The 24,666-nt window shown below is 50.6% G+C and overlaps 1 protein-coding gene across 2 annotated transcripts in view; it reads right to left on the reverse strand.

Annotated features, from left to right (window-relative positions):
• Positions 1–24,666, reverse strand: part of LOC119461866 (dynactin subunit 4) — a 245,552-nt gene that overhangs the window by 88,718 nt on the left and 132,168 nt on the right. For both annotated transcript variants that reach the window (XM_049672777.1, XM_037723239.2), the window contains exons 8-9: positions 13,417–13,490; positions 10,695–10,749 (exon numbers count right to left, since the gene is read on the reverse strand). In XM_049672777.1, the coding sequence (XP_049528734.1) occupies positions 10,695–10,749; positions 13,417–13,490 (129 nt within the window). The remainder of the gene's footprint in view (positions 1–10,694; positions 10,750–13,416; positions 13,491–24,666) is intronic.

The raw sequence follows: 24,666 nt of genomic DNA on the forward strand, positions 1-24,666 counted from the left end.
CATCACAACGAAGTTCTTGTCCCTAACACGTTTGATTCGTTTGTGCGTTGCACAGGCTCGAGAATGGCAGTCGGAGCGCGCTGGAAAGAAAAAAATATACAAAAGTGCAACGCGTGCTTCCACGTGACACGAATTGGCCAATGGGGGAGCGGAGGAGGCTGGGGCGACAGGAGGCGGCAAGGAGGAAACGCCGGGGTGAGCGGGGTGGCGGCAAGATCTAAGAATGGCGCTACTTTTTATATATAGGGGCTTTACTACGACGCCATCATGTCGCTCGCTCTACGTTTCCGACGCCTCGCGTTGTGCGAAACGACATGCGTTCACGCATCCAGTACCTGGTATGACATTCGAAGGACGAGTGCTTTGACGAAGAAACGTGAAATATTGACCTTGTCCACAGTTTGCTTTGAAGATAAGCCCGCGCGGGCACACACTTTTTTCACATCGCAGATCACTTTCAAGTAGAGTGTACTAGAATATGGTCGAGTGGGACGAGCGGCTGGGGCGGCGCATGCTTTGCAGTGGAGCGACGTATGTCGCTCGGTCGATGTGGATTGGGCCGCATCAAGGTCGCGCCGTTGGAAACTGCTGGTGGAAACTGCTCGGCAGGGTCATTCGTACTACTTCGCGCGCTGGTACTTGCGTTCAGACCGATCAAATGGGGTTCATAATTGCATATGACATGTATTTATGCCTTAAGAATAAATTCCTTTCCTTTTTCTTCTTTCTTTATTTTTTATTATTTTCTAATGCCACTCGGTGATTGCGCGTGCATTGTGGCCGCAGTGTCGGCTTTCATTCCACTATGTTATTGTACGGTTTCCTTTGGAGAAAAAATATTTTTCTCATCCTTCAAGCAACATGTCGCTCTCGTGTGTATTGTTGCGCATATAGTTTTATATCAGTAGGTCTTGCGAAATGCAGACGAAGCAACATATGTAACCTTCCTGCTTGCCGCTTCAAACAAGTATACAGCCTATCTGCCCCATCCGGCGCCTTGTACTTAGATTTACGGGACGCATTGGTATAGATTTAAAGAAAAAGAGTAAACTGCAGTGCAACATTCCATTCAAGTTTCCGCCTTTCTCGCTTAACAGAATGCGGAGTAATTGGTACGGGAGTAATTTATTGCAGTCGGACTTCGAGCGCCGAAAACGGTTGTAGTTAGCCATTCTATATGCTAATATTTGGCCGTAAGCCGTACGTGGAATTTTTTTTTCCAGTCGATACTTCAAAAAAGAAAGAAAAGAAAAGAAAGAAAGAAAGAAAGAAAGCCTGCGCGGTAGCCTAATTAGTGCCGATATCGTGGATACGGCGTTGCGCTGCTAAACTGCAGCTCGCGGGTTCAATCGAGGTCGCGGAATTCGATGGGAACGAAATGGAAAAAGACTCGTGTACTTCTATTTTGTGCAAGTTAAAGAACCCAAGGTGGTCAAAACTAAACCGGGTGCCTCATAATCATATCGTGGTTTTGCCACGTAAAACCCAAGAATTTGCTTATATTAAAAAAAGAAAAAAGCAGGTGGCTGCGTTCTTCGGCTTATTTCTGGGGGTGTAAACAACATAAATTATTGTCAAGTCTAATTTCCGAGAAAAACATGTTACGCTTATTCTATATTTCATGCGTAAATGTAATGCCGTTCCCAAATGTATGACCGCTCAACTCTGCAGCCTGTATATTATAAACGGCTGCGTTCAGTTATCCGGTGCACTATCATAACGACTATAATGAAACAATTAAAGGAACAGCATGTCTCACATACACGTATATAGAGAAACGTGCAGATCTGTTGCGTTCGTTGAAGAAGATAAGTGTGGTACCCCATGGGCCACTCAGTTTTAATGGGTTGCAAACATGGTGAGACTGTCAAAAATTCTTGTCTGAGTCAAGTTAACAGATTTACAGGCTGCCCCAAAATGGGGCGTTTATATTGAATGAGAGCTAGTTCTCTCAGGAACTGCGCCTCTGCGCAACAGCCACGACTCTCCGGCAGTAGAAGCATTCGGAATAACAGTCCTCACTTGCATGCAATCACTCACCTTTGTGATTTCAATAGTGCTGTTATGTGTTACATTCGAACGGAAATGACTATTCGGCCTCGTAGAGTATAATAACACACACACGCACACATACGCGCGCACACGCACACACACCGCATATATATATATATATATATATATATATATATATATATATATATAAGATGGTTTTACCTGCTATGAATATTATTTCTGCGAATGAGAGTTTTATTTCCAGTATTCACTAATAAGTGTGTTGGTTACTGCAAACACGTGTGCTTATTCCCCCCGGTCGGGAGTTCTCCCTTTTTCAATTATTCCATTTTGAATTTTTGTTATTTTTTCCCTTACATATATATATCGTAAATATATATGTCTATGTACCGTTTGATTTAATTACCTAGAAATACATTGGTCATTCTTCGCGCCACGCAGTTAATAAACCTGGTTTATTTCATTCTAATATTGTTTTCTTCGATCATTGTCCCTGATCAATATCCACCAACAAGAAGCGCGTGTAAAATGACACGATATCAATAATGAAATTTTCTTACGTAGCCTTCACGGTGCGGAGATACCAGTTACTTTTAGAGGACAGTGGTAAAAACAGCAGTTCACCTGGCTAAAACTACATTTGGCACCGGCCGTCAAGAGCCATGAGCGCACCAAAGCAACTAAAACATCAAAAAAATGTACTGCACAAAGGTTCTGTGAGAAAAACTGGGCGTGCGCCAGCATCCGCGTGGCAAACGCGCGCTCGCTAGCAGACGACGCGCCTGACAACGACAGCAAAATTGAAGACGTCGCGTTGTATAATCTATGCCTCAAATCCTATCATGTTTCCTATCCTATCATATATCCTTATATGTTTGGCAAAATGGCGTAAAGATAAAGTTGCAGTTGAAATAAAGCGCTATTTTAAGAGCGTACTATGCGCAATCAGCCTCGGCGCCCGAAGCGAAAGTACGTTGAATATGCCGCGTAGCGCGTCTCCGCCCCAATCCAGTTCGCTCGCAGCGCCCTCGCACTATTTTTCCACACGCGGCGCCTCAGCGACAGAGCGCCGTTCGGCCCACTCGACCATTGTCTAGTACACTCTACTTTCAAGATACGGCGGCCGCCGCCAAAGTAAACGCCTCCCTTTCTCGCCTCCACCGCCGTGCCTAGCGCGGAAGCGCTTCTGCCCCCCTCCCCCCCCTTCTCCCTCGCGCACATGAGATTGAGTGGGCTGACCCCCGCAAGCTTTCACTCGCACACACAGCGTACAGCGCGCGGCAACGATGTTGCCTGTTTGGACTTTACACGGAACCTCAAAGCGACGTCCACGGGGACGGCACAAATGCGCTTCGCAATAAAATGTGCTTCTGCGCGGTTACTACTCCGACGACGACAGGGAATTCGCACCCCCTACCGGCAGCTTCTCCGCGTTACTGGGAACTTATCTTGAAGGCCATGCTTTTGTGCGCAGCAATCGCCATCGGCAGAAAATACGTCATGGTGGCCATGTTGTAAGTTCACTATCGCTGGCGACTGTCGTCCAGGCGTCGCAACTCGAGAATCAAACGTCTGCGCACATGAGATTTTGTCTATTTTGTGCCTGTGCGTGTAGAACAAGAAGAATAGTACACACTAAGCGTTTGGTAGCCAATGATCGACTACGGCTTAAGCGGTCAGCCAATACATGGGGTTGAAAGGAGGTTGGGTGGGGGAATCTTCGTGACTACGTTTAAACCGCAATTACGCATTAAGTGGTTACGTATTGATGAGGTTTGACTGTACTATCTTTACTATCATGTCTGCTAATTTGCCGTCGCAATCGCAAAGACCTTCGCCTCTTGGGCGAAACTGGGACTTTTTTGTTCTTCGCAACTTTAGTGTATTGGGGGTAAATCTTGATGCATAGTACATACGGTAAGCGTTTCTTTTTCCAATTTTCATGCCGAACCTGCATATAACGAAATCCTCTTTATAATGAAGTTTTTCGGGAATTAGTCAATTTCGTTATATCCAGGTTTAACTGTAGCCGCGATTGGCTGTATTAGACAACTGCACAAAGCACAAATGAAACGCATTAGGCAGCACACAGGCTCTGTGGGGTTGTGAATTCCTCAGCGAGTCTTGTACGTTGCTGCTGCGATGGACTTTTCGTGAGCACTACGGAAGTGGGCATGTGGTATGCGATTGTTATGTCGGCCGGACGGTGCGGCCGAACGGATGCACCACACCACACATCGTAGCCCAGACGAACGGGAGCCCTTTATTCAAGGATGTCTGTCCTATATATACATACTATATCGAGTGTGGCGCCACATCTTGGCGTCTACAGATAATCGCAGATGAGTGGCGGCACCTGGTGCTATTGCACGACACTACATCTTTCCCTCCCGGGAAGAAACGTATGAATCATTAGAAAGTCCAGTCCGCACAAAGCAATCACAATTGCAGTCACTGTCTGTACACAGAAATCACAAAACAGTCACTATCTGTGTGAACACTCACTGCTGTCAAATCACTGCACGTAATCTTGGAAGCGCACTGGAGGTCTGCGATTTCTCCTTGGCCGGTCAGGCGGTGGCTCGGCATCGAGTCCATTGCCTTCTACCGGTACACTGCACTCCACCGTGCGAGAGCCTGAAGCCAGGGTATGCGGTTGCGAACCTTGCGGCTGTGGTGGGCTCGGCGGCACGGGTAGTGGTACAGGGCGTGAGGGAGACGCAAGTTGATCAGCGGAACTCGCTTCCTGCGTTTGATGCGGACCAGCAGGCGTAGTGATCCAAGTCTTCGATGGTACATCTCTCCTGTGACAGTCTGTCAACGGGGGCATGTCGTGCGCGCCAGAGATGTCTATGTTAGTTCCTTGCTCTGGCGATGCCTCTTTTGGTACCGCTGACAGCTGCGAAGCGTTCCAGGTTCGACCGTCTTCCAGACAGAAAGACCAGCGGCCGATTCTTTTGAGGATTTTCAATGGTGGTCCATAACTTGGAGTGCCCTTTGGTCCGGGAATTGGTTTTTTCACTCGTACGTAGGTGCCCACTTGGAACTTGGGGACCCTAGCAGCTCGCCGTTGATCAGCGTAGGCCTTGCTCTTCCGTTGATGCTCTGCGACTCTTTTCCTGAGCACGCTCATCTCCCGCGATGGATTTGTGCTGAAGTCGGCCGTAGGCTGACCAATTACATCCAGCGATGTTCTCATGTGTCGGCCATGTAGAAGAACGGCCGGTGAGAGACCGGTGGTGCTGTGAGGGGTGGCTCTGTATACTCCCAAGTATTCAGTCACAGTTGCCTTCACTGGGCGCTGCTCCAGCAGGGCCAGTTGAATGTACGACTTCAGTACCCGATTAAATCTTTCCACTAGACCATTTGCCTGTGGGTGGTATACGGCAGAAAAGATGTGCCTGATTCCACGGTCTTCAAGGAAGGATTCAAATTCCCTCGATGTGAACTGTCTGCCGTGGTCAGACACTATCTCTGTCGGGTAACCCTCACGTGCGAAGAGTGAGAGTAGAAACTTCGTCACCGTGCGGGAGGTAACATCAGCACAAAAAGCCACTTCTGGCCATTTTGAGAAATAGTCAACTACTGAAATGACGAATCTGCAGTCTGTAGGTGCACGCTCGAAGGGACCAACAATGTCAATAGCTATCTTGTCCCAAGGTTTGTCAGGAAGAGGGATTGGCTGCAGTGGTGTGGGCGAGTTCTTGGCACTTTTGTCCGCGCTCTGACAAATGGCACAACTGCGGATAGTTGTTTCAACGTGTTTGTCTAACCCTGGCCACCAATACTTCTCTCGTAGGCGTTGTTTGGTTTTCACGATACCAGGGTGTGATTCGTGAGCCAGCTGGACAAAAGTGGCTGTGAGCTTGGCGGGGACTACGATGCGCTCAGTACGCAAGAGTATGCCATCAACCACTGTCAACTCCTTTCGGACTTCATAGTAGGGAGTCAGGTTAAGTGCCAGGTTTTTGCGTGGCGGCCACGATGTCTGTACGTAACGGGCAACGTCTTGGAGAGTGCTATCCTCCGCGGTTGCATGCTTCAGTTCATCGTGATGTACACACATTACCAGAGACACTATTTCTTCTTCTGACTCGGGGCCACCTTCAGTGTCTGGAAGAGGTAGCCGGGACAAGGCATCAGCTACCTTGTTGTGCTCACCACGCCTGTACTGCATCGTGAAGTTGTACCGCAGTAACCGTGCAGTCCATCTTGCTATGCGGAGTGGTCGCTGTCCTGTGCCTTGAGAAGAAAGCAGGGCTACTAGAGCTTGGTGATCCGTTTGCAGAGTAACTGGACGACCCCATAGGTACACATGCCATTTCTCTAGAGCCCACAAGCAAGCTAGAGCCTCACGTTCACCAGTCGAGTACTTCCGTTCTGCTTCCGTCAATGTTCGTGACGCGAATGCCACAGTTCGAATGTGCCGACCATCAACTTGTTGCAGTACCGCACCTAAACCATATGCGGATGCATCGGTGGCCACAATGACGGGAAGTGCTGGATCGAACATTTGTAGTACCCTGTGGGAGGCTAGGAGGTTCTTTACTCTTGTAAGACTGTTCTCAGCAGCAGTGTCCCAGATAAAAGGAGTGTCCTTACGAAGAAGTCTGCGCATGGGCTCCACTTCCTCTGCTAGGCGTGGAACAAATCTAGCATAGTATTCTACTAGTCCCAGGAACGACCGGAGCTTGCCAGCATCTGTAGGGGTGGCAGCGTGAACAATGGCGTCAACTTTAGTCTGAAGGGGTGCTACTCCTTCGGCGCTAACGCGGTGACCAAGAAACGAGAGTTCGGATGTGTTGAAAACACATTTGTCATTTAGCTTGAGCCCAGCGTGTGAAATTCGTTGCAGGACTTCCTCTAAGTTCCGCATGTGCTCTTTCTCCGACTTGCCGAAGATGATGACGTCGTCCAGGTAGCAGAGAACGCCTTTGCATCCCTGTAGAATTGACGTCATGAGTTGCTGGAATGCTGCTGGTGCTGAGGCTAGGCCGAAACATACTCTCTTAAATCGAAAAAGGCCATCGTGCGTTATGAACGCTGTAATATCTCTACTGTCTGGATGAAGCAGAACCTGGTAGTATGCGGAGGCCAAATCCAACTTAGAAAAGTAACGGGCACCGTTCAGGGCATGCAGCAACTCTTCTGTGTGTGGCAGGGGAAAGCTGTCGACCACCACAGCTTTGTTAGCTTCGCGGAGGTCCACGCAGATGCGAATGCTGCCATCTTTCTTGCGAGCTGCAACAATAGGGGAAACCCACTCTGACGCATTTACGCATTCAATGACATCAGCAGAAAGTAGGTTCCTCAGTTCGTCGCTGACTGCTTCTCGCACTGAAAGTGGTAGGCGTCTGAGCTTCTGCGTGACAGGAGCTACCGACTGTTTGAGCTTGACCCGATGCTGGACACCTTTGGCAAGTCCTAGCTCTGGTGAAAACAAGTGTTCGAACTTGGCCCATAATGAAGTAGGCATACCAAACTTGGATGGACCCAGTGGTGGCTTCGTGGTGGGCGGAGACAACTTGTTTGTGTTCTGCGAATGCATTTCGGGGCGTAGGATTTTGGGGCCTTTTGTGTCGACGTTCGGTTCAACGGCCATATTAAGGCAGCGCAATTCTGTGCCTACAATCTGGAGACCAAGAGCTTTTACAGCATCAACACCCAGGAGTGATGTTCCACCTGGTGTAACGTGAAACGTTACTACAGCCGTTTCTGATTTGTACGTTACGAGGGCGGTGAACTGGCCATGCACAGGAATTTTCCGACGTGAAAAATCCAGCAACGTTATTTGCGACTTTTTCAGCTCAACTTGGTCTCTGAACCGGCTCCTAAAGTTATGTTCTCCCATTATCGACACAGCTGAGCCAGTGTCCACTAAGAATGTTATGACGCACGGGCGTGATGCCAGAGCAACAGGTTGAACCCCGACATCAACGTAGACGCCCGTACGCTTCTCAGCGTGAACAGTAAAAATATTCACGACACTCTCAGCGTCTTCCTCTGAAACGATTTCGGCAACTCGAGCCGGGCGTCTTCCACGTCCGCGACGCGAATTTCGGCAGTACTGTTGAAAGTGGCCTCGGCGGCCGCACGCGAAGCAGGCTCGACCGCGGGCTGCACAGGCTGACGGCTGGCAGTTTTGTGCGCCGCAGTTGCCGCACACGTTTGTGTTTACGGAGTACGGGACGACGGCGCTAGCAATCTCCGGCGCAGGCGGACGAACGAAGCCGGAGCGCGAAGAGCTAGGCGTACTACGTCGGTCGGTACTGCTGGACTGGCGTACATGTCTGCGACGGCCTGTCGGGTTGCGTCCGCGGTTATGTTGTGGTACTACTCGATCCACAGGGGCTGTTCCGAGAGCTTCGGATTCGCGCTGCACTTGCTCGCGAAGAAGCGCTATCTCCACGGCGCGGTCAAACGTGAGCGCGTCACCCTCGAGCAATAGCCGCTCCCGTAGGCGCGGGCATGTGACCCCGGCGACGAACTGGTCGCACAGATTTGTATCCGCTTGTGCGGCAAAGTTGCATGACGAAGCCAGTTCGCGAAGCGCAAGAGCAAACTCCGATATCGGCTCACCGTGCAGTTGACGACGGTCACGGAAGCGATGTCGCTCGACGCGTACGTTGCAAGTAGCGGAAAAGTGTCGAGCCAGGGCTTGAACAGCTGCGTCGTACTCGTCCGGTGGCTGTGCGAGCTCGGCATCGGCTTGTTTGATCTCTGTCGTTCCAACTGCAGCGGTGGTTGCAGAAGGCGTAACCGTCTGAAGGGGGGCGGTTCCCGCACTCGGATGCGCGGGCGGGTGGTCTGGGGCGTTCGATGGTGGTGGCGGTGGCAGGGCGTCGAAAATTCATTGTCCTTCAGGTCCGAGGCAGTGCAGAAGGAGGGCTCGGCGGCGGGCCGCCGATAGCTCAGACGCTCCAGAGGCGAGCGTGAAGTTTTCAAACAGGCGCAGCCATCGCGGCCAGGGGATGGCGGGCGTGCCTGGTGAAACGAGGAACGGCGGCGGCGGCGAAATTCCGGGTAGCATCCTCGTCGCCAGTTTGTTATGTCGGCCGGACGGTGCGGCCGAACGGATGCACCACACCACACATCGTAGCCCAGACGAACGGGAGCCCTTTATTCAAGGATGTCTGTCCTATATATACATACTATATCGAGTGTGGCGCCACATCTTGGCGTCTACAGATAATCGCAGATGAGTGGCGGCACCTGGTGCTATTGCACGACACTACAGCGATCGTTAAGTCCAAACTATCATGTTAACATACGTTTTGAGCGGTGGGAAGTCAGATTTGTTTTAGCCGTTCACAGAAAACTAAAATGCCATCCGTGGTATTCAATTAGGGAAACCCCGCACAAGAACACAGCAGCGCACACATCTCCAGTTCAGCTTTCCATGCACCGAGCCATTCAGTGAAAAGATTTAATGTCATCCCTGCTTTGTTGTGAAACATGTACTGGACCCAAAGGCCTTTCGCATTCTTGAAGCAGAGTGGTTATCTGCTCTTGCCGACAGCAGTTTGTGCGAGCCATTCCTATTTGCGGCGAGCAAAACTGAGACACACGTTTACTCCATTGCATGTACCACCCTTCAGATTCAATGTCTTGCTTGACAGCATCTGCCAAAACAGTTCCATTTTAATGTCACGGAATAGTTCGAACAATTTGGGAAGCAATTGTGGCCCTATTGGACGAAGTGCGCTTGCAGAAGCACAGGGTTCGATATTTTGAAGTTGCTGCTGAACGGGATACACACAACAACGCTATGCGTGGGATTTCCAAGGGACGACTGGCAATCTGCACACGTCACAGATTACCTCCAAAACATGGCGCACGGGCTGCGTTCCGCAGCACTAACAGCCATGACAGGCGAGAGGAGGAGGCCTACCTGCCCCCAACTTGAGCATGCTTGATCAACCCCTGCTCACGCGGGAAGCTGCGCGCATGAAGCCACCCACAGGGCGCGTGATACGATTGTATCACACGTGGACTTTATAAGGGACATTGACGGCACGACCTTGCAGCTATGCCACTGTGCTTCAATGGCCGCTCTTCTTCGCGCATGCGAATTAAGAGGTTCGTTCGTAAGCAGCTCTGCAATGATTTGACGACTTGCATCCATGACAGTTTCAATTTACGTGTTGCCTCAATATACCTTAATGGTGGCAGTGACATTTCGCTAGATTGAAATTGTGTATAAACACACTTCATTATGCTAAGACATTGTCTCGATTTAGGCAAAGCAATTTATTATTTAGTTAGCCTTGGCATGCTTTCCTGAACACAACACGGTAGGTGCACCTGGTGACATGATTTTTCCCATTGTTTTATTACTACTGTCATCGTCTCTCGGATAACGAAGAGCAGTTTTTTTCTCAATCCAAGCTATTCAGCTGAACAGTAGACATAACTATGACGAGTAATGCATTCCAGCCACACTTCATACTTCCCTTGAATAAGAAAATGAATAAGAGAATATCCGATATAATATTGAAGGCAATTTCTTTTCTTCAAATATTCGTATTCCATTAAAAGATTGCAATATTCAAACACCTCTAAGTACAGTTCTTGCGAAAGGCAGTAAACGAGAGATGCCTGTCTGTCTGGCCCTAGCATGAAAACTGATCAGAGTCTATGAGTGGAATCTGCAGGCATCTGCTAGCCTCAGAAAGTCTCACCTCTCCAATGTTGAATGCGGTCACCGACTTGATTTTGACTTCCGGGATGTGGTGGCTGCACAACAAGCGAGCACAAGTTTCACAGTTGGCTCATAAATACATTTGGAGCATGGCACAGTTTCAGCTCGGAACCAATTTCCATACTTGAAAAGAAATAACCCTCTCAACCGCTGGCAGACACCAAAATTCTACAACAAAGCAGAATTTTTATTTAAAGACTGAAGCTTTTTAAAATATTGCAAAATATCAGTTAAAAGAAACTCGAAGCACATGTCGACAACTGTCTCAGATGAGCAGATGAGTGCAAACTTATTGCAGAAATCTGCTAACGAAACGTGCCACCCGCAACAATGTCCCGCATGCACAATAATGCAATATCACAAAAGCTTGGCTGAAGCTTGTGTACTACATTTTATCGAGTGAGGTCAGAAAGAAATGCCTTTCTAGTCGGGCGAAGCTCAAATCCACACTTTTCTTAAACATATTTCTATGACTTAGTATTAAGTTGTGTCCTGAAAAGAAAGCTCCCACCCGCACTCGCTTTCTGACAACACTATGGCAACTAGAAAATGAACTTTTTATCTTCAGTTGTCTTGGCACATAGCCACATCTAAAGTCTATTTTATACTAGGACGATGCTTGGCTGGGTGGCCCTTCATAATGAGGGATATTCAAAATTTTAAGTACCATCTATCAACTTGCAGCAAAGTGCCATCTGAATTATGGCAGAGTGCTACTTTCACCCTTGTTCTGTGGTGTCCGCCCACGGCTGTTCGCTACCATAAGCAAAGTAAGGGATCCCCGTCGCCAAGCTCGAAAAAATCTTTTTTCTGCAACTGACGCAACAAAATTCAAATCCACATCGGGCAGATAGAGTGCTGCTGTTAGCAGGCAACAGTAGCATTTAATAGACACCTCATTCCCTCATGTGTTTTTTTTTTGCACAGCTCTTTGATAATAACGCAATTTGAGATTTTTAGGCGTTTTATTAAACATTTAGCAGCTAAAAAGATTATGTTATGCAAATGCCTCGTGAGTTGTTGCAGCCACATTTCGTAGTTTTCTCCAGACGAGTAAACATGAAGAAACCTTGTGAAGACAGTGCCATGTTAATGACGGTCGTTTGATTAAAACTAGAAAAAAAATGTTAGCATACTCTGACACAAAGTATAAAACTCAAGGAAAAAAGAAACCCCGGGTTTCATACTGTTGTGCCACAGGATCAACTATGCATCAACCTGCTAAACCTTAGTATAAGCGCGCCGATAGAGCATCAGCTAAGTTCACCAAAGTTCCAAGCAGCATGTAACACGGCTGCACAGTGCACCCCAAGCTGCTTCACCACGCTGCAGAATTTCTTTTCCTTTGTTACAAGGACACACAAATGTGATGACCAATTTTCACTGTGCACAGGGGCAGCAAGGCAACAAATTGGACAAAAAGTAATTAAAACTGTTGCGCAAAGTGACAAAACTAAAACGAGAAAACAATACACGACAACCGAGCGCAGTGTTTGGTTTTCTCGCTTCAGTACTGTCCCTTCGTCACTTTGCGCAACAGTTTAAATGCCTTTCGGCCTTTGCAACGCGCCTGCAACTTTCGAGAGAATGATGGACGCTATTCTCAGGGGTCTTAAATGGCACACATGCCTTTGCTACTTAGACGACATTGTGGTCTTTTCTACCGATTTCGATACGCATCTCGCCCGCCTTGAGCAAGTTCTTGCCTGTCTCACGTCAGCTGGGTTGCAACTCAATTTGAAAAAATGTCATTTTGGTGCCCGTAAACTTACGATCCTAGGCCACGTCGTCTCCAAAGAGGGAATTCTGCCTGATCCTGCCAAACTTCGCGTCGTTGCTGAGTACCCCAAGCCCACTACTCTAAAGGAACTACGGAGCTTCATTGGTTTGTCTTCCTATTTCCGGCGTTTCATCTGTAATTTTGCCTCGATCATCGCTCCCTTGACGCAGCTTCTTAATGGCACGTCAGACCTGTCGGCTTGAAACTCGGAGTGTGACGAATCATTTATGAGGCTCTGCCGGCTCCTCACGTCCCCTCCAGTACTGAGCCACTTCAACCCCAATGCGCCTACTGAGATACATACGGATGCTAGCGGTGTCGGACTTGGCGCCATTCTCGCCCAACGCAAAGATGGCTTTGACGAGTACGTTGTCGCATATGCCAGCTGCACCCTAACGAAGGCAGAATCAAACTATTCTGTGACGGAAAAAGAATGTTTGGCGATTGTTTGGGCAATCAGCGAATTTCGTACTTATCTTTACGGCCGTCAGTTTGACGTCACTGATCACCATGCCTTATGCTGGTTATCGACCTTGAAAGATCCCAGTGGCCGCCTCGCTCGTTGGGCCTTACGGCTTCAAGAGTATGACATACGTGTAATTTATCGCTCTGCACGCAAACATTCAGATGCCGACGCCCTATCCCGTTCTCCGCTACCTCCTGCCTCTGTTTGCTCCTTAACTCCCACCTGCGATTTGTCAGCTCTTAGCTTCAACGACATGCCGGCCGAGCAGCATAAAGATCCCTGGATCTCTCTACTGCTGGACTTCCAGTCTTACCGCTCACCTGCATCTCTCTCATGCGCCGTCCGTCGTCTATTGTCGGCAACGTCTATTGGTCTGGATCAAGTACGCTGGAGTCAAATTAATGGAACTCTTGCTGAACTTCAATCACATTGAGCAAAGGCAATACGGAAACTCACAATGCGGCCATCTGGATCTTGAACTTGATGCTGGCAGGGCTGAATTCGGGCTTGCTTAAGTTGTGCTCACACTCCTAGCAAAGAAAAGGAACAACAGTCATGTCTCCACTTGTTGAGACACAAAGCAAGAGACATAGCAGGCTGTAAAAATGGCCCTATGACCTGTTCTGAGTATACAAATGAACAAAATGGCAGTTGCTCCTGGCCATACAGTGAAACCTCATTACTACAGTAATACCTCATTAACTTGAACTCACATTTCTCGAAAAATCGGCTAAGTTGAAATTTTCCGTGGCATGTGCCATCTATTTATATCCCTTTATCTCGAAGTCATGGGCCAAATTTCGGATATCTCGAAATCTTGACCGAAAGTGGAACAAAAGCTCCAGCATGTGGAGATGGGTGTGCACAAGGCTTACCCTACGAACGACGGTAAGGAACGCACAAAGGCGCTACGGCAGGGTTCGTCGACTCTCCGACATGACGCAGAGAAGGCTCCGGAGTCAGATCGCCAACAAACACGGGTTTATTCACCCAAGCACAGTGCGACAGTCACAGCGCTTACGGGCCAAGGCTCACCGCAAGACCGATCGAGTATGCGCACCCGCTGCGCTAGGGCTAACCGGGTAGCAGTCCGCCAAGCGCGAGAACGAGGAGTCGCGAGAACAAAGGTCTCATGTAACCACCTCTTTGCGGGCCTGTGAGCATCTGCTGCGGCGAGGAAGCGCTCAGCGGACGAGAGCTTGGGTGGAGAGGGTGCCCGGGGGCCACCGCACGGGAGGGCAATCAGGGCGCGTCCCGGTGACGTGTTTGCGCGGGGCAAGTCCAATCCCGGGGGGGAGAAGCACGGTTTGCGCGGGAAAGTAGGACCGGCGTGCTAGCCATGTCCGCCATGTTGCCGTTATGGCGGCAGTTCCCGGAGATCAGGCTAAGCGCCACGCACAAGCTGGGGGACGAGATGCGGGAAGGCACCTCGATACCCACATTCCCCCCTCCTAAAGACCGAGGCCAGCCTCCAAAGGTGGCTGACTGAGGCCAAGTGGCAAGGTTGACTCAGCCAAAGAGGGCTAAGCGAATGGGGCAAAGTCCAAGAGGGTGTCATCGTCTTCACTTGATACGAAGCCAAGGGCTTGCCTTGGCTACCAAAGTTCCGCACACCAAAAAAGGCTCACTTCCAGGAGGAAGGGTCGGCCAGCCGAGGAAGGACGGGGCAGGGCAGCACCATGGGACAGCCAGCAACACTTGAGGTCCGCCGGGCAGGAGCTGCCAGGAGCGCACGCGGCATGGCTGCTGCTTTGGCGCAGCAGCCACCACAGAAGTCACTGGGCTCCCCAGATTGTGCGCTGACAGGAACAGCAGGCCTGGATGACCGGCAGCCAGGTTAGCAGCGGAAGCCGGAGTCACCCTCCTCGGCCAGGGGTCAGTCCGCCCACTGCGGCTGATTGGGCGGACTGGCCGCAGTGGGCGACAGCCTAGGCAACAGGAGGCAAGGCTGGCATGCGTTCATGGCCCCTAACTGCAGCAGTAAGTCCTGGCGGAAGGACCAGAAGCAGCAGGCCTTGAGGTCAGCAACAGACTGGCATGGTAGGACAAGGGACAGCTGGCTTCGTGGTCAGCAAGACTGGAGGTACAGTGGAGCCAGGCATAAGAGAATACTTGATGCCAGGGAAAGGACAGGAAAGCCCCCCAGCATAGCTGGCGTGCCAAGAAAGCTGCCAACCTGGCTGACTGCCCAAAAAGGGGCGTTTGCCAGGCTGAGGCTTGGGCAACATATAAGAGGGTATACTAGGCCACATAGGCCTGTCACCGCTTCGATGTGCGCACTCACACCGTAGCTACATTTCTCCATTGACCGGCATGGTAGGGAATGAAGTCCACCTACCTGCTAGATGGAGAAAGCTGACTAGGCGCGTCAGAAGGCAGGTGACCATGAGATATTAGGCCACCACTTGAATGTGCGCCCTCGCACCGTAGTTGTGTCTCTCCTTGTCTTATACTTAATAGCGCATGAAAAGGGACAAGGCACGGATGGACGACGCGGACACAGCGCTTCACCGCAAATCGTTCAAAGGAAGCAGAAAGGCTCAATAATACCGTACATCCACGATATCTCACACACGCTGAAAAAGATTGGCAACAGCGCAAATGTAAGCGTCATCTTTTCGGCGCCAAACAAGCTGTCCAACTTGTGCAAGGCCAGCTATTGCGGTTCTGGAAAACCCAGTTGCCAGACAAAGCACAAGGAAAGCCATGTTCAATGTGAGAACAATATCGTGTACGAACTGCCCTTGTCGTGTGTCAAAAAATACATCGGCCAAACGGGAAGGTGTATAAATGATAGGCTGCGTGAACACGCAAATAACGTGCGAACTGGAGGAGTGGGCCATCTGGCTTCCCACTGTAGAAAGCATGGGTGCAGTCTCATTTATAAGCAGTGCACTGCAATAGGAAGAAGCCCAATGCAAACAACACGTGAGATCATTGAAGCGGCGAAGATCGCTAGTTTGGGGAATGCTTGTGTTAGCGCGCCTTCAATTGATCTTTCAAAAAAAGAATTAGATTTTTTAAACAAGGTGCAGAGGGTGGCGTGATGAAGATAGCATCCTAATCTGTTTCTACAACAAAAAATTTTTAAGCTTTTTTCTTCACATTTTTTTCCACCTTTTTCATCTTCGATCTCATCTTTTCCATTACACATCTCACGTTGCCGTCATGTGTTCAAAACCTGTACTTATGCACTTGCAGTGCGCTGCTATCTGTTGACTACAGTAAAAGCTCGATGATACGATCACGGCTAATACGAATGTCCTTATGATACGAATTTTTCTGTGGTCCCGGCCGAGCCCCATTACTTTGCAACGTGCTAGAGAACGGTTGTTACGAATCAATTTTCAGCCTGCGTCGGTTCATACGAATAAACGCCGCCCCACCGACGGCCGCGAAAGAGAACAGCGCGCAGTCACGCGCTTTCTCTCCTTCTCTTTTGGTGCAGAGGCGCGGCCGCCAGACAGCGCGGACTCCGCGACTGGGCGCGAAGAGCTTGAAGCGGTGGCACTTCAAGAAATAAACGCTTTTTATGTACATGTGCCTGAGTGAGTTCACCTCTGACTCTTTAATTTAGCTACAGTCGAATCTTGTTAATTCGCACACGCTTATTTCGAACATAGCGCGTACCAACAATGCTCTTAGCAGCGCGCCAAATAACGCGGCGGCGCCTCCGACCGGCATTGCTCCGACACCGCCATAGAGCAAAAGCTCAGGAGAGACCCCTCAATGCCGCGCAGCGAAGGAACGGGTTGGATGGGGGGGCGGGAGTACCCGCGGCGGAAATTTCCCCCTCTCTCAAATTGCAAGGTCGCCGTTTCTGCATCGCGCCGGAACAAGCGTGTACGTGCCGACTAGAGTGTTCTAGACAACCGTATTCTAGCACACACTAGTGCCGACGTCTCAGCCACGCGGATAAAATGGCAGTGAACCCTTCTCCTCTATTTTCTAGTGACATGTTGACCTTGCACGCTGCGGCAGCAGCGCAGAGGGAAGCAGCGGCGGAGGCACAGTCGGGCCAACGAAACTGCCACGCCCGCAAACGCTTGCTTCCCGATAACGGCAGAAAACGAAACTTCAGGGGGCGGCTAAAATAAGCTGGCGCCAGCACGGCGGCGGGCGCTCACGGAGTCGAAGGTGAGAGAGCTACGAGGGAGTTGAGAGGGAGGGCGAGGGGAGCCACCGAAGCGGCGGAGTTGACGCGGGCAAGTCCGCTTCCCTGCCGCCCTCCTCCCTCACCTTTGACGGTCTCCACGCGCACCCGTGTGCCGGCGCCGCCCGCTCGCTCCCTGAAGCTTCGTTTTCTGTCGTTATCGGGAAGCGACCGTTAGCCGGCGTGGGCAGTTTCGTGGCCCGCGCTTGCTATGCGGTTGTGCGCCGCGATATTTCACGACTCGCACCGTTCGTGCATCGTGCTATGGGGCACGAATACTTCAAAAATACGTCCTTTTAATTCGAAAAAATTTTCGGGCCCCTTCGAGTTCGAATTATCGAGATTCGACAGTAGTTTTGTGTTTCGATGATACGACTTTCGGCTGATACGAATATTTTTCGTGACCCCGTGAGATTCGTATCATCGAGCTTTTACTGTATATATGTGTGAAGTGCTTCGTAGAATAAAAAATTGTTGGAAATTACAAAAAAAAAATGCGCTGTGTCCACGTCGTCCATCCGTGCCTCGTCCCTTTTCATGCGCTATTAAGTATAACAGATGGAATACCAACTCGCCCAATCTTACGCTCTTTCAAATGTGTCTCTCCGTTCACCGGCGCGGTAGGGAATAAAGTCCAGCTACCAGCTGGTGGGAGAAAACCTGCCTAGGTGCGTTTCCACAGGTTGTACCGGTGGCGTGGCCTGGGGTCAGCCATGTCACGGTTTGCCTGCGGTTTGTTGACCGCCTCCTCCTCTCCCCAGTCGTTGCTCCGGGCAACGAAAGGCTTGAGGTCCGAGACGTGAACTGGACCGCCGACTGATCTCCCTTGGAAATCAGCCAGCTTGTATACCAGAAGAGACATTTTGGACCCCACTCGATACGGGCCCAACCATTTGGCCGACAGGGAGGCAGAGATGCCTTTGGCGGCATCACTCATGACATGGTTGCCTCTGAAGACGAGATCGCTGACACCGTAGTGGACGTCCCGATGTGACTGGTCGTATTGGGCCTTTTGTCCAGCTCGCACTTTTGCCAGGTTGGAACGGGCCAGGTCAAGGGCCGCATCCAGTGAGCGCAGTTCCACCACGTAGCCGGAAAGGCCGGCTTTAATGGCGCATGCCCTGCTGCCAGGCCGCAGAATGCGGTCCATGGGGTTTGGGACCTCTCTCCCGAAGTTAAGGAAAGCGGGCGTGTACCCGGTAGAATGGTTCACTGTGGACCGCAAGGAGAAGCCTATCTCGTAAAGACAGACATCCCAATCCCTACGTTGCTGGGCAAAGGCCGCGAGCACGGGCTTGAGGTTCCGGCTAATCCTCTCTGTCAGGTTGGCCTGTGGGTGATACGTGGTTGTCTTGCGGTGCTTAATGCCAAAGGCAGCACACGCATCCACGAACACCTTGGCCGTGAAGTAGGACGCGTTGTCCGTTATCAGCTCCGCTGGAAAGCCAAAGCAGTTAAAGACTTCAGCCAACTTGTCATCGATTGTGCGTGCCGTTAACTTCCAAAGGGGAAAAAAACTCAACCCATTTAGCGAAGTGATCTGTGACAGCTAGGAGAAAAATGTAGCCTCGCCGGCTTCTGGGAAAAGGTCCCATAATGTCACAGGCCGCGACTTGCCAGGATAGCTGGCTGTCGATTGGCTGCATGAGCCCGGGGGGTTTGCCAGCGCTAGGCTTCATACATTGGCACACGCGACGTGAGTGGGCATAGTGAAGAGCGTCACGCTTCATGCCTGGTCAGGTAGCGGAGCGGCACAACTTTTGGAAAGTCTTAAGGCCACTCGCATGTCCGGCCACACGTGAGTCATGGAAATAGCTCAGGGTGGCTTTCCTTAGACTTCGGGGTATCACCACCTTCAAAGACTCCTGGGGAGCCTCCACAGATGGGATATAGCGCAGGAGAACTCCATCGGCGTCAAGCAGATATGTATCCAACGTGCCCGAAGCAATACCAGCTGCCTCACACTCGGCGCCAACAGCAATACCAGCTGTCCGGGTGCGCCCGACAGCTTTGCCGCCTCGCTCCTCTTGGGAGCTCGACTCTTTGAGCCCGTCAACAATTCGTCGATAAAATGGATCGCTCTGCTGCGCCTTTAGTAACTCCTGCCTGCTGAAGACGATACCCAATTAGGTAACGGGGTCCCCTCCCCCCACCAGGTAAACATCCTCTTTCGGGGCTGGCAATCCGGAGATCGCTTCGCCGTCGGGCGTCGCGCCTTTCGAGCCATTGGAGACACAGGCTCCGGTCTCTACTGAGTGCGGGAGATTCGCGCCTTTTGAGCCGTTGGAGACTGAGGCTCTGGCTTCTACTTGGTGCGACTGCTCATGGAAGTGGCGGACCAAAGGATAAGACGCCGAAACGGGGACTCGCGACAAGGCATCCGCCACCACATTTGAACTCCCTTTCCGGTAGCACACAACAAAGTTGTAGCGCTGCAGTGTCAACGCCCAGCGCGCGAGGCGGCGCGAAGGCTCGCGCAAGCGCTTAAGCCAGGTGAGTGCCATGTGGTCCGTCTCCAACACGAATGGCACTCCATCGACGTAGCAGTCAAACTTCCAGAGAGCAAAAACTATAGCGAGACATTCCCGTTCTGTCAGGCTGTAGTTGCGCTCGGCGGCGTTAAGTGATCGGCTTGCAAAGGCGACTGGTCGTAGAACGCCGTCGTGCTCCTGAAGCAGCACAGCCCCAAGACCCAGGTCGCTCGCGTCAGCTTGGACGACGAACTCCCTGTTGAGGTCAGGCAACTTCAGTTCGGCTGTGGCCACTAGAGCTCGGGATAGTGCATCAAAGGCACCCTCCTGCTCAGGCCCCCAGCTCCACCGTGCCTACTTTTTCAACAGTGCAGTCAAGGGTGCTTGAAGAGCGGCACAATTCGGGATGAACTGTCTCTAGTTCACTCTACCCAAAATGCACCTAAGGCCCTGAATGTTCACCGGCGTCGGGTATTCGAGGACAGCTCGAACCTTCTCTTCGCACGGCAGAACACGACTCCTGTCGATGGTAAAGCCTAATAGGCAAATGCGAGTCTCAGCTATTTGGGCTTTCTTCGGATTTAGGGTCAACCCGGCGGCACGTAACCTCTCGAGGAGGTCCTCCAGGTGGCGGAGGTGCTCCTCGAACGTTCGAGAAAAGATGACAATATCATCGAGGTACGTCAGCGCATAGTGCCACTTAGCATCCCCGAGAATGCGGTCAATCAATCTCTGGAACGTAGCTGCAGCTCCAGAGCAGCCAAATGGCATACGGGGGAACTGGTAAAGGCCTCGGTGAGAGGTGAACACAGTTTCCTCTGCATCAGCCAGCTCCATCTGAACGTGCAGGTAGCCGCGGCTAGCATCTAGGGTGGTGAAGTAGCACGCATCGCCTAGATTAGCCATGATTGAGTGCACATTAGGCATCCTTCCTCGTGACCACGTTAAGCTGACAGTAGTGCACACAGAGCCGAAAAGAGCCGTCTCATTTAGGGACCATCACCGCTGGAGAACCCCAGGGACCGCTTGAGTGCTGGACAATACCGGTCTCAATAAGCTCATCCAATGCCTGGTCAATTGCCTTCCTCTTGGCCACACTAACGGGGCGAGGATTGCATTTCCACAGCGGTGCGTCGCCTGTGTCCATCCGATGTCGCACAAAGGAGGTGCAACCCGGTCGTTCAGTGAACAATGCGCTGAAACGAGTCAGCAGCGACGACAGGCGTGCCTTCTCGTGCACCGACAAGCTGTCAGACAAATGCGGCAGTGAGCAGTCCGAGCTGCAGCTTAATGGGGTGGTTGCCGGAACTTTGATTGCCGTAGCAGTGCAATGCTCGTGAGAAAGCAGATCGCACCGACCGATTTCTGCCGTGCCGGCCAAGGGGCCAATCTCGGCGGTGGAGTGAGGGACACGAGCCAAGGGGGCCGAGCTAGGTCTCCTCTCCTCCTCCACTCGCGCGGCATCCGGCGTCTGAGGGGCTGCCGTGGCCAGCGGGAATGTAGCGAAGGGTTGCAGGGGGCCGGAAGGGCCAGCCCTGTAGCCTCCGCTTGCGACGTCAATCTCAATACCCGTGCGGGCGAGGAAGTCGCGACCAAGAATCACGGGCACGGAAATACCCGGGAGATGCACAAAGCACTGACGGTGCGTGCGATTCGCCCAGCACACAACCAACCGCACCGAGCCGCACGAGGTAGCCGTGCCGCTCGCGAGGTGGAAGGCGGTGTCGCGGGCTCTAATGCGGACAGAATGCCAGCGCAAATGAGCCATAAACTCTTCGCCGAACAGCGAGACCGAGGCCCCGCTATCCAGCAACGCCACAAACTGTCGACCAGCGATCGATCGTAAGGGCAATAAAAGGCGCCAGCGTGGTGCCAGCGCGATATGCCATTGGAGCCAGAGGTTGCGTTTCCCCACCATGAGCCCCTACTGTCGCCGCCAGTGATAGGGAGCTCACCGGCGGCCAACGCCGTTTCCCGACGGGTGAGGAGGCTCTTGCATCGGGCGGCGCGCAGTGCATGTTCGGGCAACATGGCCACGTTCATGACAACGGCAGCAGACAATACCTCGACCCGATTGAGGGGGCCTGGGCGCATCTTGGGCGCTGAGTGGTTTTCCTTCGCTAGCCAAAGGGGCACCACGATCGGATTCCCCCTCCTGCGCAAGGGCACGAGGTTCCCATTCTCGTTGGCCGTGTGTGGCAGAACAGCGCGCCTGGGCGTACGAGTACGGATCAAGAGCGCGGTCAGAAAGGTCGTGCGCATCTCGGTAGTCTCTCGTGGCCTCGTACTTCGGGGGATTACGGGGTGACGAGTCACCACCAGCCCACGCGCAACGAGGTTCAAGAAAGGCGGACGGCGGTGGCGGCGGGCAGTAGGCTCTCGCTGCCAGTATGTCGCCCTGAATCCACTTCGCATCAGAGGCCAACTCGTTTAGGTCACGATAGAGGGCAGTAGAACGCAGGTAAGCGGCGAAGGTTGGGTGAGCTTGACGAATGGCCCATTCTACCTTCTCTGTAGAACTATGCAGAAATAGTCTGAGATCCACATACCAAAAAAGACATTACAGAACTGGAAAAAGTGCAGAGACATGCAGTGAGTTTCATCTACAACAAATTTCGAAGTACTGACTCTCCATCTGCTCTAATGGTAGCTAACCAAATTGAGCCCCTCCACATAAGGCGAAAAATTTCTCGATTAAGCTTTCTTCATTCACTTCATAGGAAATTTGGAATTTCTTCAGACCCTTACGTCACGCCCTCAGTTACACGGAAAACCTGCCACAAACATAATTTCACCTTAGCTCCCTACTTTGCTCGAACAAACCAGTATAAATATTCATATTTCCCGCGAACAATCACGGAATGGAATTCATTACCAGAAGATGTGTTTCAAAATGAACATTTTGTAAATGCCACTGCCAACATTGTATAATAGTATCCTATTCATGTTTTGCATATTCTGCCTGTCTGCTGTTAGGGACCAACCCTGTATTTTATTGACTTGCAGTAGTGTTTTTTGGCGTTCCGAATATTCTGTTTTATTTTTGCCCATTATGCTTGGACCAATGAGGTCTGCAGTATCGTGTAATATACCTGCTTGGACCAATGAGGTCTGCAGTATCGTGTAAATAGATGTTTTTAGTGAGAATAAAGAGGAGATCCGTTGTCATGCTTCACAGAATGTTATATTCTCCTCAACTTTTACAGTAATTATTTCCTTTTCTTTCTTCCAAGCTGGACAAGCTCTGGAGAATGCAGGGTGACTGCCGTCGTAGTTCGCACAATGGATCCCATCATTATTGCAGTCGTCAGCAGAGTGACCCGTTGTGCCGCACTTTGTGCAAATAAGCTGCCCTCGGCAGCTTTGGGATGCGTGACCAAATATCTGACATTTGAAGCAACGTCACGGGTTCGGAATGTAAGGTCGCACAAGAAGTTTTACAAAGCCGGTCTCAAGAGTCTCGGGTAAAGTAGTCGAATTGAAAGTGAGTATTAAATGCTTTGTTGGGATTTCATTGTCGTTCCGTCTGATTGTGATGCGCTGAACATGGATTACGCCTTGGTCCTTCGATCCATCCAGGAATTCTTCTTCATTCAATGTCATTAATACCGCTGTCACACGGCACATGCAACGTCATTTGCAGTAAATGACATTCATACCGAATGTCATTACGGTCTTGCATTCCCTGTCTACACGGGTTTTTATCGCCCACCCAGTTCACCCAGTTCTTTCTTTGAGAAACTTAATGAATTCCTGTGTGTGCATAGAAGCAGTAAGAGCAATTTATTATTAGTCAGAGATTTCAACGTTCCAGATGTCAGCTGGGCAGACGAGTTCCCTGATGCACTTTCCGCTTCTGCTGAACCACTTGTTGACATCGTCCTTCTCCATGCTTTAACCCAACTCGTAAAACTACCAAAGCGCGTCAATGGAAACAGCGCCTCAGTTTTAGATTTATTCCTCGTTAATGATGCACTGCTCAAGCGAAACCCGACAGTGCATCTTTTTGAGGGAATCTCGGATCATAAAATGGCCTGTCTCACAATCCCAGTTAACGTCGTGCCTGAAAAACAGAGAAAAGAGAGGCTAATTCCCATGTTTGCACAAGCAAGCGATGTCGACATACTCGATACATTAGATTGTTCACTTTCTACTTTTGTGTCGCGGTATGACTCAGGCAACACGTCTGTCGACAGCCTGTGGTGTTTTTTCAAAGAAACGGTCTGGCAATGCATGAACAATTTTGTCCCTTGGAAGCGGAGACAGCGACGTACTACGAATCCTTGGATGACAAAAGACATTGCTCGACTGGGAAGGAAAGTAAAAAAGGCAAGTAAGCAGCATCGGCGACGCCCCTCTGCTCATAGTGCCGATAACTTATCTGAACTGCGAACTCAACTAAAGCACGACATCGAGAGGGCAAAGGACTATTATCAAAGTGTGTCTTTAAAACATTTTCTTTCTACATCCCCGGAAAAATTCTGGCGACACCTATCTCCAAAGGAAAAAAAATCTATCACGAGTCTCCTAATTGACGGTACGGCTAGAACTGATAAGAAGGAAATGGCTGATGCGCTTAACAATTACTTCTGCTCGGTGTTCACTGATGATGATGGTATCATTCCACATTTTACGACGCTTGAAGAAGTACCACCGATTGATGACATCACTATCAGTGAGGAGGGAATACTAGACTAGACGTGAAAAAGTCATCTGGGATAGACGGAATCCCTAACACTTTCCTACACTAATATGCTGAGTGGTGCGCAAAATTCTTATGTTTAATATTTAGGAAATCACTGTCACACGCCGAAATTCCCAGTGATTGGAAACGCGCCAGAATAACCCCAATACCCAAAAAGGTGATCCATCCATTGTTACCTCTTATAGGCCAATTTCTCTTCTCTGCACTTGTGCCAAGGTATTAGAACACATTATTTTCAAACACATTTCCAACTTTATTGAAGATAACAAAATAACCGATAGTAGCCATAGCATGGCTTCCGACGAGGAGTGTCTACGAAAACGCAACTACTAGAGAGCATTCACAACTTTGCCACAGCGTTGGATAAATCTGGTCAG

Source organism: Dermacentor silvarum, chromosome 8 (assembly GCF_013339745.2).
Source record: "Dermacentor silvarum isolate Dsil-2018 chromosome 8, BIME_Dsil_1.4, whole genome shotgun sequence".
Lineage (NCBI taxonomy): Eukaryota > Metazoa > Arthropoda > Arachnida > Ixodida > Ixodidae > Dermacentor > Dermacentor silvarum.